General features: G+C 45.9%; 1 protein-coding gene across 10 annotated transcripts in view; it reads right to left on the reverse strand.

The window, feature by feature from the left end:
- Positions 1-3483: 3483 nt before the first annotated feature.
- The window catches only part of GCNT2 (glucosaminyl (N-acetyl) transferase 2 (I blood group)), an 85396-nt gene continuing 74886 nt past the window's right edge, over positions 3484-13993 (reverse strand). For all 10 annotated transcript variants that reach the window (XM_043540131.1, XM_043540134.1, XM_043540133.1 and 7 more), the window contains 2 exons: positions 9171-9263; positions 3484-5626 (listed from right to left, as the gene is read on the reverse strand). In XM_043540131.1, the coding sequence (XP_043396066.1) occupies positions 5436-5626; positions 9171-9263 (284 nt within the window). In that variant the 3' untranslated portion in view covers positions 3484-5435. The remainder of the gene's footprint in view (positions 5627-9170; positions 9264-13993) is intronic.

The following is a 13993-nucleotide window of genomic DNA, read 5'->3' on the forward strand; positions in this document are numbered from 1 at the left end:
TTATGCTCAAATAAATTGGTTAGTCTCTAAGGTGCCACAAGTACTCCTTTTCTTTTTGCAATATTGGAGTGTCTGTCTTCTATAGGTTAGTATATCAATGATCTAAACTTATTAACATATATGTCAATTCGTTACCATGGCCCTTTTGTGGTTAGGTAGCGTTATACATGTCAACTCATTGCCATGACACTTCTGTGGCTGGATCATGTCCTTTGGTCAGAATTTCCCCTTAAACACGCTAATTTTGGCTCCCCAATGCTTGGGAATTTCCGTTGGCTGTTTATCTGTTTAATGTTTCTGTTCAAGCCTTATGCTAACTTGCTGAAGCAGATACAGGCCTGTAGGTTCCTTGCATTACTGCTGAATATAATGCAAAGCAGAATATAATGCAAGCAGTGAATATAATAAAAGCAAGCTAGCCCAGTGGGCTACACTGGTGGCAAAGGATGACAAAGGCCATTTTCTTAGAGAGGCTTCTAGCTCACATCTGCCCATCATGGTAGTACCCTGATACTACCTGAAACAAAGTTGTTTAAATACTCCTATACAGTTGTATTGTAATATAGCACATAATACTAACTGCCAGAGAGGTCCCCAGCACAACGCTGTCGGCTGGGTCTCTGCCTAGGTTTCAGGGGCTGTCTCCAGCTCTGTCTCTGCTTTGGGGTCTACCTCAGGAGTTGGCATGCTGAAGTTGTCCAAGGCTTAGGGCCCTGGTTGGAGTCTTTGGTCACTTGAGTGGCATCAGTACTGTTCAGAAAAAGCTGGGGTTCAGTGGTGTCTCCCTGGTAAAAATCTGGTACAACTCCTTCTAGTAGGTGCAGGTACTGGTACCATTGCTAGCGGTCTTGGTTTTGTCCCTGGAACTTTTATCATTCTCCTGGAGTGCTTTTGCTTTGTTGTAGCACTAGGCCAGATCCCCACATCTCCTTTACCAGGACTGGTAGATGCTTGTTGATCCTGGCATTCTGGTGACAGCTGTTCAGAAGGGCTTGGACGTGATCCTCTCCCCAGAGGCCAAGGAAGTCCAGGACCTTTGTCCAGGACCATCTGAAAGCATGGGGCATGGCTGCTGTAATGGAAAGGTGACTGGGTGTATGAACTGGAATCACAAAGGGATGTACCTGTCCGCTTCCCATGAGCATTCAGATATGGAGGTGACACTGGTCAAGTATACCATAGAGTAGAGGGCACACAGCCAGTTAGGCATAGGCCAACCCATGTGTGCAACAATGTAGTGTGGAATAGCCGTGGGAGGACTGCCTGATGCAGAGTAGCTCATTTGATATGGGGATGTGACCACAGGAACGTTATTTCAGGATAGCTCATTCTGAAATTGAATTGATCGATCTACTTTGGAAGTGGATTATTGTGGAACAAGATGCCAGATAATCAAATAATAAAAAAACAAACTACCTGTGTGTGTGGACTTTCCTGTGTAGACAAGCTCTTAGTCCCCCAAACAGCTATTCCCCTCTCGAGTGTGTGTTCTCTTTTAAACCTGCCAGAAGTCTCTTGATCTCCTGTGTTCATGGACCTTTACCTCTCTTGACATTGTCTTAACAATTCTCCAGTGTTTGCAGAGGAGTGGCTATCTTGAGCCATTCTTGCCCTTTCCTAACAGCCCCCTATTAAACTACCCTATTGTATTCATAAAGTAAGCATTCCATAACTTTGTCAACCTACAGTACCTGTAAAATATTACCCTAGAAAAGCTCCAAATCTGTCACAGCCATCTGAAAGCTGGGGAACCTAATCATGTATTAATCCGGCTGTTGCGTCTGCCATACAGATAAAGTGGAACAAACTTTCTCCTAACTAGTCAGCATATCTTTCTGATTATACTCTTCAAGCTCTTAAGTCAGGCGTGGGCAAACTTTTTGGCCTGAGGGCCACATTGGGGTGCAAAACTGTATGGAGGGCAGGGAAGGGTGTGGCCTCAACCCCATCCGACCCATCAAACCCCCCCCCCCCCCCCCGGCTCCTTGTCCCCTGGGTCTCCCACACCTATCCAACCCCCCTGACCCATCCACACCCCCGTTCCCAGTCCCAACTGCCCCCCCCCCCAACCTCTGCCCCATCCAACCGTCCCCTGACTGCCCCCCGGGATCTTCTACCCAACCTCCCTCTGCTGCCGCACGCGTGCAACCCCCGCCCCCTTACTAAGCCGCTCAGAGCGGCAGGACATCGCAACCCCGCTGCCCAGACAGAGCAAGCCACGCTGCCTGCACGGTTGCGTCACTGCAGGGGAGGGGCCGGAGGCTAGCCTCCCCAGCCAGGAGCTCAAGGGCCGGGCAGGAAGGTCCCATGGGCCAGATGTGGCCCGCGGGCCATAGTTTGCCCACCGCTGGGCTAACCGCATCAGTTATCCTCACATAGTGGAATGCAAGGCTCCCTCTGACCGTCATCTGCTCCCTGCCATGACCAAGGTGAGACAGAAGATAACTGCAGCACAATTTTTAACCAGTTAAGACGGGCACAACTTTTCCAAGAAGATCATGTAGCTGGCTGCATGACTCTGTGGTATGTACATGTTCCTTAGCATGAGGAACAGAAGAAGGGTAAAAACTTCAAAAGTGCCTAAGTGACTTAAAACCAAATTTTCCATGTTCAGGGAGACTCAGTCTCATTTAAAGTCAATGAGGCTTGGGCGCCTAGGTCCCGATCTACAAAGATATTGAGGCGCTTAGTAGGATTTTCAGAAGTGCATGACTCCCAGTGCAAGTCATGAGAATTAGGCACCTAACCTGCTTGGGCACTTCTGAAAATACCACCAGATGCTTACCTGCGTATTTAGGCACCAAAAGACATTTTAAAAACTACCCTAAAGTGCCTAAATCTCTTTTAAAATCAGATTTAGGCTCCAGAGTCTAGATGCTTCTAAAAACTGTACCTGAAGATAATGTAGGATGAAAGTCCACTATAGACAGCACCAGGAAAGTAGTTTTTCCCCTTATTTTCTCTAGTCACAAATCTTAAAGCATTGAGAGGCCCAGAGATACCAGGCCTGATTCTTCGTTGCTTAGCATCTTGTATCATGACTTGCACATGTGTAGTGTGTGCAAAATGTTACCAAATCAAAATAGGTGTGTATTTAACCCACTTTGCAGAGGTGTAAATGTCTACAGGAGAAAAACAAAGGGGAGTTCAATCCACAGTTTTAACCCCATTCTCAAATAGATTTGCAGACTGTTGTAACAGGGTAGCTGACTAACCTGGTATGACTAGCTGTGATATAAGATATCAATGGAGAATGAAAGGTGGTGATAAATAACTTCCAGAGGTGCTCAATGCAATTCATATGCAATTCATTGCAGCTCAATGCAGTTCATATGCAGTGTTATTCTCCCCCCCCCCCCGCGCAATTCTGTTGTCTCTCATTTAGCTGCAAGTTGTATTTGTATTTAATAATCTTCCTTAAAATGATACAATGGCTACCACCTGGTGCCACAGGCCCAAAACAAATCCACACATAGTCACATGATGAAACCAAAATAATTTATTTCCATGAAAATATAACATTGACTATCATTCAAGGAAGAGACATTAACAGGAGTTGGATTGTGTCAGTACGTAGACCAACAGTATTAACTCTGAACAGACAGCTGTGCTTTGTGAGTTTCTAAGTGTTAAGAATTCTGCTATCACGTTACTCAAATGGGAAAGTGTGAGATCTTTCAAGACTGGATCCACTTGGTACTGCTACTTTTAAGAGAATTCAGTGCAAAATATCCTGTTGTTGGTCTCTTCAATTGGTGAACTTGCTGCTTCTACTCTTGTTGGTTTTTATTATCCCTTATTTGCCTCTGGTTCTCAGTCTGGGACAGTCCATTTCTACCTCCTGCCCTCTTTGCACATTGCGGTACTTCCATTATTCTTATCAGGTTGTCAGGATCCCTTCCCTTCTTTAAATCTTGGCCTACATTTTCAAAAGTGACTTTGAGCTTTGTGTGTCTCCATTTCTGGGTGCCCAACTTGAGATATCACTGCTGGAAAGAGCTGAGCCCCTGTCTTCTGAAAAGTCAGGCACCTTTTAAAGAGTCTCAAATTGGGCAGCCAAAAGTGAAAGCCCCCTCCAAATTACTAGTCACTTTTGGAAAACCTAATTCTTCTGCCCCATCTGTCTGTCTTCCTACTCTCTCTGTAGTTTCCACAGCCGCCTGCTGTGCCAGCTTTGCTGTCAGGAAACTCCTTCCATTAGCAAAGTTGAACAGGAATTCAGTCCAAGTTTCTGCCCTGAAAATAGTCTATCTGAATGCCTTTGTGATGGCACAGTCTGAAACTCCTTCTATTAGTACTATGTGCCCAGAATCTGGCATATATACAATCTTCCACAACAAAGGAAGAGGTGCCCACAACTGTAGTTCTTATTTTGTGTTTTTTGCTTTGTTTTCCTTTGACTTTTCCAGAAAAATAGGGGGTTCCTCAGAGTGGGGAACATTAGGGTGAAAACTACACGTACCATCCATCATGTTTGGGAGATTTAAAATACTTTTGAAAGTTCTAGGTGCGGGATTGGGTTTTTTGTTTGTTTGGGGTTTTTTTTGGTCTGCTTGGTACGCAGCAAACAATGTCCTGGCTGGTCTATTGAGACTTTCAGTTGTCTTCAGGGAGCTTTGCATCAGGCCTTGCGTGTGTGGCTGGAATGTCAGTCCTGCTTACATATCTAGTGGCTGGTGTGGGGGGTGGGAATCTTAATACAGTACAACTAACAAGTATTTTCTGTGCTAAGTATATACAGTCTAGGAAACTAAAACTCGGAGACTATTAGCGTGTTTCACGGTATAAGATGGAATGACTGAGTTATTCTCAAAAGCTCGGAGTTATAAGTATGAAAATGTCTAACTCCCAGTTGTCTTCCCCCACTCCCAGAATGCTTTGGAAGGGACCAAGCAGATCTGGAAACATTCCTTCTGCTTCCCACTTGCCCCTTGCTGCCCATTTAGGGAGTCAAAAATACCAAATGCTATTCCCTGTGCCAAATGCATGTAGGGTATTTTTTGTCAGTGACTCTGGTTTCTGTACGCATGAAGTCAAACTGTGCACCTGGATTTATCTTTAAGATCTTGTTGATGGTGGTTGCTTCCTTCAAAAAAGGATAACTCTTCCTCATTAATATGCTCTGGATTTTATGTTGCTGCATGAAATTTTAGGGATACATGATATTTATTTAAATATATATTATTGCCAGGCTCAAGTCAGCACTGACACTGTCCAGCCACACACGCCAAAAGTGCATATACAGCAAAGCCAACAGAACCATTTCCTCAGCCTCCTTTTTGGTCTCTCCAGTATTGTATGATCTGCACTCAAACCTTCCACTCAAGATATCACAAACTACCCGTACTGAAGTCCCGAAAGAGAAGTCTTTCTGGGGAGGTTATTCTTCCAGAGCCATTGCAGTTGGAGTTTTATTTCCATTCTGAGTTGTTAATTTAAAAGTACCAACTTGGCTTCACCTGCGTCTCACTCTGGTTCAGCGCTCTCTCTCGAAGACTCAGTTCCAAGCATTCTACAGTGAGCGGGTATGTTTTGAGTTCAAACTTGTTAGCAAACATGCTTGAAGACTTAAGCAGCCACTTTAGGTCACCTGTTCCATATATACAAATGCCTCTGACGTAATGGCCTGCAAAGGAAAAAGATGACAAGAGCAACATCAAGTACATAGGGTGTTCTGTGGAAAAGAGATGAGTCAAATTCATCCTTATGATAGATCTAGAATTTGGCCAAAAGTGAATAGGGAAATACAATGGGGAACAACTATGAGTGGTGCCATGAAGTTAAGAAATAGCTAATATAGGGTGACCATCAAGCAAAACTTCCGAACAATGTGATCTATAAACAGGGGTGAAAGTAAGCCAGTACCGGCCAGTATGGTGTACCGGTAAAAAGTGGCCACCAGGACCGGCCCATACTCGGCTGATGTTAAAGTGCTGCTGCAGCAAAGGACCCTGCGTAGTGCCGCCACGACAGTGCTTTAATGTCGTTGCCCCTTTCGCCCCCCCCCTCCATGGGCTGCTGACAAGGGGGGCAAAAAGAACAGCTGCCCTGGGGCCGCGATTTAAAGGGTCCCGGGGCTCCGGCTCCTGCTGCTACTGTGGCCTGGGCCCTTTAAATCACCGCTTGAGCCCTGGGCGGCACGGGCCAGGCAGCATGGATGGGCTGGCTGGGGGATGCTGACACCCTGCCCTGCCCCTTCTAGGGGCTGGAGCCGGCCCCTGTACCGGTAAGTGCTTAATGTTACTTTCACCCTGTCTATAAGAAGGAAAACATCACTTGAGACATTTAAAACTAGCCCAAACAAATCACTACAGATACATGGGAAAGAGCAATTTCACTCAGAAGGGCCAGATGATTCAGTAAGGTTCCCTCCCCTCACCCCACCTCTAACTTTCTATGATTCTAGGACTCAGGTTTTCCACTGAGTTACTCCAGTTTTAAACTGGTGTAATTCCATTGATGTAAGTGGAGTTACACTGGCACAAAACTATAGTGATCCAGTAGCTAATTGGCAGATGCTCTGGTATGTTCCTTAGCTCAGCTATGTAAGAGCCTGGAAGCTCAGCTCAGAAGCAGCATTTGTTGTAAGAAGGATTTCATTTTAGTCTTTTTTGTTTTTGTTGTGCATGGCACTGATTCATATGGAAGTCAAGTGAATCACTCAGATACATAGTAAGTCTATAGACACATCTATGCAGTTGTGGAATGTATGATTTGATCAAGCTAGGGTACTAAAAACAGAAGTGTAGCCGTAGCAGTGCAAGGGGCTAGCTGCCCAAATGTGTATGGTATGGTCGCAATGGGACTGTATTCGAGGCAGGTAGCCTGTCCTGCTGCTCATACTACCATACCTTCACTTCTGTTTTCATCATATTAACTTGATCGGTCTTACTGTGGGTACATCTATTCAAGCTAGAAGTTAAACCTTCCATAGTAGATACTCCTTGTGACTCAGCCATGGATAGAATCCTAGGACTCTGCAGTCTCCTTGCTCTACCATAAATCATGATCCCTGTCTCACCTAGTCTGAAGTGCAAATGCAGGATTGCGGCAAATGTATATGTATGTCGGGATTCTACAGTAATAACTAGCATTTTGCACTTCTATAGCACTTTCCAACTTCAGATTGCTTACAAATACTTGAGTTTAGTGAGTCTCATTATGCCTATGAATTAGTTAATGATGATCCCTATTTTACAAGGGAGAAAATCTCCATGCTTCAGGCTAAGTGACTTGCCCAAATTCACACAGGAAGTCTGTGGCAGAGTCAGGGGTTGGGGCCCAGGTCTTATGAATCCTAGTCTAGTGGTTTAACCATCCATCCCTTTTTAGTGCTTGATTGTGCTTAGGCACTGGTGTATGTTGAGGTGGTTTGGAGCCACCCTAGTAACCACCCAGATATAGTCCCTCCTAGAGTTACCAGATGTATGGGGAAATGCAGTCCCTGCTACACCCCATAAGGGCCTCTGCTGGAGGGGGACGACATGGCCTTGCTTCCTCCTCACCCATTTTGAAGTGGCTACTACTGTTAACCAAGAGCTCAGACTCCAGCACAGACTGCAGTGCTGGCCACAACTGCACAACAGCTAAGAAGGGGGAGGCTCCTTGAACATCTCACCTACCCGTGAAACTATGTATGGATTGGCTACAAATTAGAAATTGGGATTATTTTAACTGGAGGAAAAAAAGATAGGGCTAAATTCCTGAGAAGAATTTTGTAACTGAGCAGCTATCAACAAAGCTGGCTGGGAATTTTCTGAGGACACTTGTTTTGTCAAACTGTTAATCTGTCAAAACACAAAACTTTCCACCATAGGAACATGTCAATTTCCCAGTGAAGGTTTCAGAGTAGCAGCCATGTTAGTCTGTATTTACAAAAAGAAAAGGAGGACTTGTGGCACCTTAGAGTAACAAATTTATTTGAGCATAAGCTTTCGTGAGCTACAGCTCACTTCATTGGATGCATGCAGTGGAAAATACAGTAGGGAGACCCATCGTGGGGCCTAATCACATCAGCCACACTGTCAGAGGCTCGTTCACCTGCACATCTACCAATGTGATATATGCCATCATGTGCCAGCAATGCCCCTCTGCCATGTACATTGGCCAAACTGGACAGTCTCTACGTAAAAATAAATGGACACATCAGACGTCAAGAATTAGAACATTCAAAAACCAGTCGAAGAACACTTCAATTAGTCTGGTCACTCGATTACAGACCTAAAAGTGGCAATACTTCAACAAAAAAACTTCAAAAACAGACTCCAATGAGAGACTGCTGAACTGGAATTAATTTGAAAACTGGACACCATTAAATTAGGCTTGAATAAAGACTGGGAGTGGATGGGTCATTACACAAAGTAAAACTATTTCCCCATGTTTATTTCCCATACCCCACTGTTCCTCAGACGTTCTTGTCAACTGCTGGAAATGGCCCACCTTGATTATCACTACAAAATGTTTTTTGTTTTTCTCTCCTGCTGGTAATAGCTCACCTTACCTGATCACTCTCGTTACAGTGTGTATGGTAACACCCATTGTTTCATATTCTCTGTGTATATAAATCTCCCCACTGTATTTTCCACGGAATGCATCCGATGAAGTGAGCTGTAGCTCATGAAAGCTTACTCTCAAATAAATTTGTTAGCCTCTAAGGTGCCATAAGTACGCCTGTTCTTTTCATTGGGAAATGTTTCTTGGGTACAGGAGGGAATTTCTTGTGACAGGGAGGGAGAGAAAAAATCCCCCCCTGTGCCCCCACCCCCCCAAACTGCAGAACAGCTCAGTGGTTTTGGAACTCCCATGAGCTGTGGGAGACCCAGGTCAAGTCCCTGCTCCAATAGGAAAAACCGTGAGACCCATTGCAGAATAGCCAATGTCCTGCTGGTCAGTGCACCCACCTGGGGTGTGGGAGAATGGCAGAGCAGCATCTGAACTGAGGCTTCCCACATCCCAGGTGAGTGTTATAATCACTGGGCTATTCTGGGGTGCTGGTCTCTCTTTTGCTGCCGTTTTGGTTTAACTTCAAAAAGTGTCAGCTTCATGCTGAGGAGGAACAATGAAGCTTCTGACATCTCAAATGTTTGCGGGACAGAAAAACCGTTTCCCACCCAGTTCCAGTTCTCAGATTTCAATGCAAGAATAGGAAAAGTAAAGAATATACACATTACCATGACAACCTCCATGAGAGCTTTCATTATCACTCCACTTGATAGCTCTCAGGTTACCTTCCCAGGATGCATTTGGCATGGAACCAGGGACATCTAGAAATTGATAAGATGGGGGGGGGAGTTTAGTTTAGTGTGTTTTTTTTTGTTTGTTTGTTTTTTTGTCACTGCACAGCATCACTCTCCTCTGGGAGCTCTTCGTGACTTGTATATCTTCTCAGCACTGAACAGAATTAGGTTGAGATCCATGGGCGCTTCAGCGATTTCACTTCATACTCCTGAAACAAAACTCTTTAAAAACAAACCTATCTTCCCAGATCTCCTTGTTATAAGCCCCTTCAACAAGGCACAATCATGTATTTGTGTGCAACCCTCTACCCTTGAATGGTCACACCAAAAGAAATGGAATCCTTCCAAGGTGTTGTAGGGCAGCTCACTACATGAGTCATGAAGGGGTTAAATAGCTTGTCTGGGCACAATCCACACCAAGCCGGCAAAGGGAGGTTTCCAGGTCAGTGTGAGGTGGCACTCTGAATGAGTAGGCCTGGAACTCAGAGAGCCTAACAAGAACGGGATGGTGACTCGGGAAACTGCTTGAGAGCCCTGATCACCCAGGTCCTCCCAGCAAGGAGAGGGTTTGGTTCGTTCTCTCTCTCTCTCTCTATTTATTTATTTATTTATTTAAACCCTTTGCTTTCTAAAAGCTGTGGACTCTGCCTCTTGGGCATTGTGGGAATATCCTGACTTGTTTGTCCTTTTTTCACCTCCTGCCCCTGTAAGGGCGGGAGACCCCAAATCAGTGAGCTGTGCTCCAAACTCTGGGCCAATTCCACCGTCATGCTGTAATACAGGGAGATCCCCCCGCCCCCCGTCAGCCCTGCCCAAGACAAGAACAGTGCCCATCTTCTCCCCAAGAGGTTGCAAGAAAGGTATAACCCACAACACATAGCAATACCAGATAATAGTGCTTGCATAACACTTTGTATCTTCAAAATATAGTTCAGATGGTACCTAATTAATCCTCACTACCTCCCTGTGAGATGGGGATAAAGCTGTTTATCCCCATTTTGCAGATCAGGTACTGGGGGGTAGTGGATCAACTCAGACTGAGTACAAATGGGTGAACCACCATTAAGGCAATTGAAGAGCATTTGCTTATATGGCACCTGAATTTGGCCCAGAGAGGATAAGCGATGTGTTCACGCTACACGTCCAAGCAAGAGTCTTAATTCTTCTCGACTGACTGTTAACAATGAAGACCCATTATTAAGGCTACGTTTTAGTCATGGGTATTTTTAGTAAAAGTCATGGACAGGTCACAGGCAGTAAACAAAAAATTCACAGCCTGTGACCTGTCCATGACTTTTACTATATATCCCTATCCAAAACTTGGGCTGGGGGGCTGCAGATGCTCTGGGGGGTGGCCCAAGACCCCCACTGGTGCTGGGAGGACAGGGGGTGGGTAGCAGCACATGGCCCAAGACCTCCGCTGGCACTGGGGTGGTGGCATGGGCCCCTGCTGGGGTGGGGATGGGTTGGTGGGGCTCACAAGCTCCCTACCTGTTTCCACATGTCCCTGCAGCTCCTAGGGGAAGAGGCAGCCAAGGGAGCTCCGCATGCTGCTCCCGCCACAAGCATCGGCTCTGCAGCTCCCATTGGCCAGGAACTGCAGCCCAGGCAAACTTTTTAGCCTGACGGCCACATCGGGGTTCCAAAACTGTATGGAGGGCCAGGTAAGGAAGGCTGTGCCTCCCCTAACCCTATCAACCCCCAACCCATCCAACCCCCCCACTCCTTGTCCCCTGACCGCCCCTGTCTGGGGTCCCCTGTCCCAATGCCCTCCCCCCCCCCCCCGGACCCCACCTCCTATCCAATGCCCCCTGCTTCCTGACTGCCCCGACCTCTATCCACACCCCCGCCCACTGACAGGCCCCCCAGGACCCCACTCCCTATCCAATCCCCCCTCTAAAGCCCCTTTCAGAATGTGGCCCTGCAAATATGGGAGGAGGACTCAGGAGCAGGGGCAGCCAGAGAGAAGTGGTGGTTTCCCCTTCAAAGCACCACTTCTCTCCAGCCAGCTGCGCAGCCACCCGGTGCTCCTCCTGAGTCCTCTGCCCACGTTCACTGTGCTCCCGCCACACACACCTCCCACCTGCTCCCTTGGGGCTGCAGGTGAGCCTCCCTTCCTGCTCTTCCCTGCCCCCGCAGTGCAGCCCCCTCCTGTGCTGGCAGCATGGCGCGCTGTGGGGTAGGGGGACAGTGTGGGAAAGGCCAGGGGCTCGCCTCCTCGGCCGGGAGCTCAAGGGCCAGGCAGGATGGTCCCATGGGCCGGATGTGGCCAGCAGGCCATAGTTTGCCCCACTCTGCCCTAGCCTCTCCACCTAGGAACTGCAGGGACATGCCGGTGGGAGCCGGGGAGCCCCCTCCCATACACCCAAACTGCTGCTTCTGGCCCAGCACCAGTCACTACAGAAGTCATGGAAGTCACAGAATCCGTGACCTCTGTGACAGACATGCAGCCTTACCCATTATATCCAGATACATATTAATATAGGCACTGCTCTGCAGTTTACCAAATATTTTATATCCAACACTTCTTCCTGAATGAATGAAAAGTGCTGCTGGCACATATGTGATAAAAGTAATAAACACAACACTGACCACTACAGAGAGTGGATACTAACCACTGCCATGTGAGGGGGTATTTTCCTCTGAACCTGAGACCTAGGTCATGTGACTGAGGCCAGGAAATCATAGTTGAATTTCTTATCTGCATTCCTGTGCATCAGACTCTTACGCCAATTAGATGATCCATTTGATATTGAATAGGTTGTTTCAACAAGATATTAAAAAGCATCCCTTAAAATAGTCCTGTTCTCAGAATGTTACTGAAATAGCAAAGAATCAATGGCATAAACACAAGGTTCATGCATGACCCTGGACAAACTCCAGATTTTGTCTCTTCAAATATATATGAGGCCTGATTTGTTGTCTGGCACCCAAACAGATTTGTCGACTTCCTTTATTCTGCAATAGTCTGTTTGCCACCTGATGTACAATCTTCTTCAGCTAGGAAAATAAATTGCACTGTCATGGTGCAGTTAATCCTGATCTGGTGACTCAATTACAATTAGCGATCCCAGCTGTGAAGGGTTCAGGGCGAACTACACAGAAATGGGAGAGAACTGAGTGAGGAGCAAGGAGAGTTCCCTCCCTCTCTCTGTGAAGGCAGGCTTGAGAGAACCACAGATAGCAGGGCAGGTTCCCCTGAGTTAGGGCTTGTAAGAAGTAGGGAGGTCCCCAAAGAAGCTCCCAGAGTCCCTGGGGAGGGGAAGCAGTGGGGAAACCTGCTAGGAAAAATTGCCTTTAAGGAAAGGCCTGGGAGGCAGTGCTGTCGCTGGGAATACGAGTGAAGAGCAGGAAATTTAGTTGGACTTTGGTTACCTTGAAAGGGAACAGAACTGGAATGAGGTGACGTGGCTGGAGGGCTGGGCCATGGAAGGCGTAGCCAGAGATATGCCATCACAGGGCCAAAGAATTTGTCAATGGGATACAAGAGATAAAGAACCATGCTCTGACAGCAGGGAGCAATAGAAAAGTGAGTGGAAACCTTTTGCAGGCACCAAGTGCTGTGCTGAATGCTCTAGGAGTCTTTCCTCATCAATTCATGGAGAACTTTTCTGTTCTTTGGGGGGGGAGGCATTGGAGGACCATCAGCACTTGAGCAACTGGGTGCATTCCAGGCATAGTTAAAGTAGAACCTAGCCTCTAACCCACACCCCCAGCTGGGTCAGGCTTAAAGCACCTCCAAAACTGGGTTGGACGTTTGTGTGTGGATGGTAGAGGAGTTAAAGTTGATGCCTGGGTTACCTCTGCTGCATAGACTTATACTTAGGCAGCATCTTTCATCCAAGGATGTCTAAGTGCTCTGCAATTGAGTTTTGTGGCAGGTTTACATACATTCTATAAGTGTATAACTGATATGCTTAAGATCACAAAGTGACTCAATGGCAGAACCAGGACTAGAAATAGTTGTGCCCCAATTCAATCCCCTGCTCTAACCATTAGACAACACTCTTTACTATTTGCGGAGTACCAACATGTCTGCTGAGAGGCACATGAATAGACAAACTGATCTCACCTCAGAGTGCAGGTGAAAGCAAGGATAAAAAGTAGGGCTGTCAATTAATCACAGTTAACTCAGACGATTAACTAAAAAAAAATTAACTGCGGTTAAAAAAAATAATCATGATTAATCGCAGTTTTAATTGCACTGTTAAACAATAGAATACCAATTGAAATTTATTAAATATTTTGGATGCTTTTCTACATTTTCATATACACTGTGTTCTGTGTTGTAATTAAAATCAGAGTATTTTTATTACAAATATTTTCACTAAAAATGATAAACAAAAGAAATAGTATTTTTCAATTCACCTCATGCAAGTACTGTAGTGCAATCTTTGTCATGAAAGTGCAACTTAAAAATGTAGATTTTTTTTTTTTACATAACTATACTCAAAAACAGAATAATATCAAATTTCAGAGCCTACAAGTCCACTCAGTCCTACTTCTTGTTCAGCCAATCGCTAAGATAAACAAGTGTGTTTACATTTACAGGAGATAGTGCTGCCCTCTTCTTATTTACAAGTCACCAGAAAGTGAGAACAGGCATTTGCATCGCAATTTTGTAGCAGGCATTGCAAGGTATTTATGTGCCAGATACGCTAAAAATTCATATGCCCCTTCATGCTTCGGCCACCATTCCAGAGGACACGCTTCCATGCTGATGATGCTTGTTTTAAAACAAGCAACGCGTTAATTAA

The sequence above is a fragment of the Chelonia mydas genome, chromosome 2 (assembly GCF_015237465.2).
Source record: "Chelonia mydas isolate rCheMyd1 chromosome 2, rCheMyd1.pri.v2, whole genome shotgun sequence".
Taxonomy (NCBI): Eukaryota; Metazoa; Chordata; order Testudines; family Cheloniidae; genus Chelonia; species Chelonia mydas.